Consider the following 2,510-nt stretch of genomic DNA (forward strand, 5'->3'; position numbering starts at 1 on the left):
ATAGGTTTGGGGGAGGGTGAGTGGATAGGGAAGAGGGGAGGGGTGGTGGCGAGGTTGAAGGCGAAGTTTGAAACGCAAATTAATTTATGTTATTCTAAATTTTTCAACAAGCTATCTGATATAAAAAAATAATATATAAAATAATATTTTTTTTATCAAATATTTTAGTATTAGATCAATTTTTAATTAATATATAAATGAATCATTTTTAATAGATTCATAAATCATAAAATATGTAAGTTTTAACATCACGTTATACGTATAAATATAATACACTAGCTATACGTATAGATGTAAACTCCTTGATAATATGGTTCGTAAAAAAATTTTACTAGTTGGATAACATACGTAAGTTTGACCTTTTTATTTATTTATTTATTTAATAATCACTATCACATTATTGTCTTATTTTTTTGGATAATTATTTGATTCGTTTGATTTCATCAACCACAGCCGAAAAATTAAAGAAAAACCAAATTCATTACTTCACCCAAAGTAATAACTTTTTTCTATAAGAAAACAACTTCCGTCGGATAATTCTATTTTTTTTATTAATATACAGGGCCCACTTTTAGGACTTATTGCTCTGTTCCACGAGCAACCTTCTTCCTCCTCTTCGTCGACGACGCCGATGAACAATGCTCCGGCGACATTGACGATCTCTTCGATCCGACTCTAACAGGCTCCGGTTCACCAGAATTAATCCTCAACGGAAAATTTAGCAATGCACGTGATCCCCGCATGCGAAACGCCGCCTTGTCGTAAGCCAACGCCGCATCCTCCGCCGTCTCATATGTACCGAGCCAAACTCTTGCTCCATTTTTCGCCGGATCTCTAATTTCCGCTGCGAATTTCCCCCATGGCCTCACTCTCACACCTCTATAATGTTTTGCCTTTGGCTTCGTCGTCGTAGTTGTCATCTCAACCGGTGTTTCAACTTTCACCTCCGCCGCCGTCTCTAATGGAGCCACAAATTCCGGTAAATTCCACATTTCAGGTGATTCGATTGACATTTGTGACTCTAATTTAGGGATTATAAAATCAGAACTCTCGAATTCAAATCCAAATCCAAATCCTTCATTGAGAATATCATTTTGAAAAATTTCAGGTGTATAATCGAATTCATTCGGAAGTGAATTAGTAAACATATTGGATTCAATGCTGTTGCTTCGGCTGAACTCTGAGGATGTTGAGTTTTCAGAGCTCGTTAATGGAGCTTCCCAATCTTCAAGTAAGTATCTTCTAATTGATTCGAGTACTGAAAAATCATTATCTACTTCACAATTTGAATACATTTTGAATTTTGGTTACGAATTTTTATATCGAAGCGAATTTAGTACAAATAGAGCAAATCAAGAAAAAACAGAGGAAGTTATGAGTTTTTTTTTTTTCTGGATTAAAGCGGGGAATGGGAAATATTTATATGAAATTTGGTTCATGCACGGGTGGGAAATTTATTAACAATAATGATTAAAATATTGTTTGTTTGGAATTTGAGCTTTCCTTGAAACTTCTAAATGGAGAAAAGTTCTATGTTTTTGAGAGGGAAATAGAGAGTTTCAATAAGCACGTGTTGTATTTGAAAATTGGAAATTAGATATTTTTAATAATACTAATAAGATAAAATTACTGATGTTTAAAATGAAGTTAAAGTTTTCTATTTGTGAGCCGCATTTTTCTAGTAATTCACTATTTGTAGTAGACATATGGACTATGACTTCCATTAAAGTCTTTGTTTTACTTTTCGTTAGAATTATGATATGATTGATCGAGATAATATTATGGGAGGTGTGGAAGTGAGTTGTTGGATAGGTTTGGTGATAATTTGAAGAATTGTATATGTTTTTTCTTTCATTTATTGTTATCTTAGTTTTTTTTTAAAAAAAAGTTTTTTTATTGCTAGTATATATTATTTTTTTATTTCGATTATTATATTTTTTTTGTTATTGTTATTTTTTTTCTCTTTCAATATACCATGTAATGCTTTCCGTTTATGTTTTTTCAAAAAGGAAAATGATTAGTTTTTTTCTTGTTGAATAAAGTTTATGATGATATAAATAGAAGCACAATTCTTCTCAATTGGTAGCATTCATTAATACAGTTAAAGACTTTCAGTGTTTTGTATAGATGGAGGATAGTTGAGATAAAGTGTTTTGTGTGTACCTCTTTTTATTTTAAAAAAATTGTGTGAGATTATTTCTCTCGATATTTTAATACACTCTCATATATAAAGTTAAATACTTCGAGTGTTTTCATAGATGGAGGATATTTGAGATAAGTGTTTTGTGTGCATCTCTTTTTCTTCTAAAAGAATTGTGTGGGATTATTTCTTTCGATATTTTAGTACACTCTCATATATATATGATGGATTTGTCATTTGTTTTTGTAGATGTAATTTGATTGATCAAATCACGTTAAATATTTATGTTTCTTTTGACATATTTCTCATTTGTCTTGTTATTCCGGTCTTTTGAGATTTATATTTACTAACTTCCACATGCTTAATTATT

The 2,510-nt window shown here is 31.0% G+C and overlaps 1 protein-coding gene across 1 annotated transcript; it reads right to left on the reverse strand.

Moving 5' to 3' along the window:
• Positions 1 to 461: 461 nt before the first annotated feature.
• Positions 462 to 1,918, reverse strand: LOC107028038 (ethylene-responsive transcription factor 2-like). The gene has a single exon (XM_015229091.2). It carries the CDS (start codon positions 1,293 to 1,295, stop codon positions 579 to 581), a length of 717 nt encoding a protein of 238 aa, XP_015084577.1. The 5' UTR covers positions 1,296 to 1,918; the 3' UTR covers positions 462 to 578.
• Between the last annotated feature and the right edge of the window lie 592 nt (positions 1,919 to 2,510).

This window comes from Solanum pennellii, chromosome 8 (genome assembly GCF_001406875.1).
Source record: "Solanum pennellii chromosome 8, SPENNV200".
NCBI lineage: Eukaryota > Viridiplantae > Streptophyta > Magnoliopsida > Solanales > Solanaceae > Solanum > Solanum pennellii.

What these genes read in the sequence shown, in the direction of transcription:
- LOC107028038 (XM_015229091.2), bottom strand. Translation starts at nt 1,295, where the DNA reads ATGTATTCAAATTGTGAAGTAGATAATGATTTTTCAGTACTCGAATCA.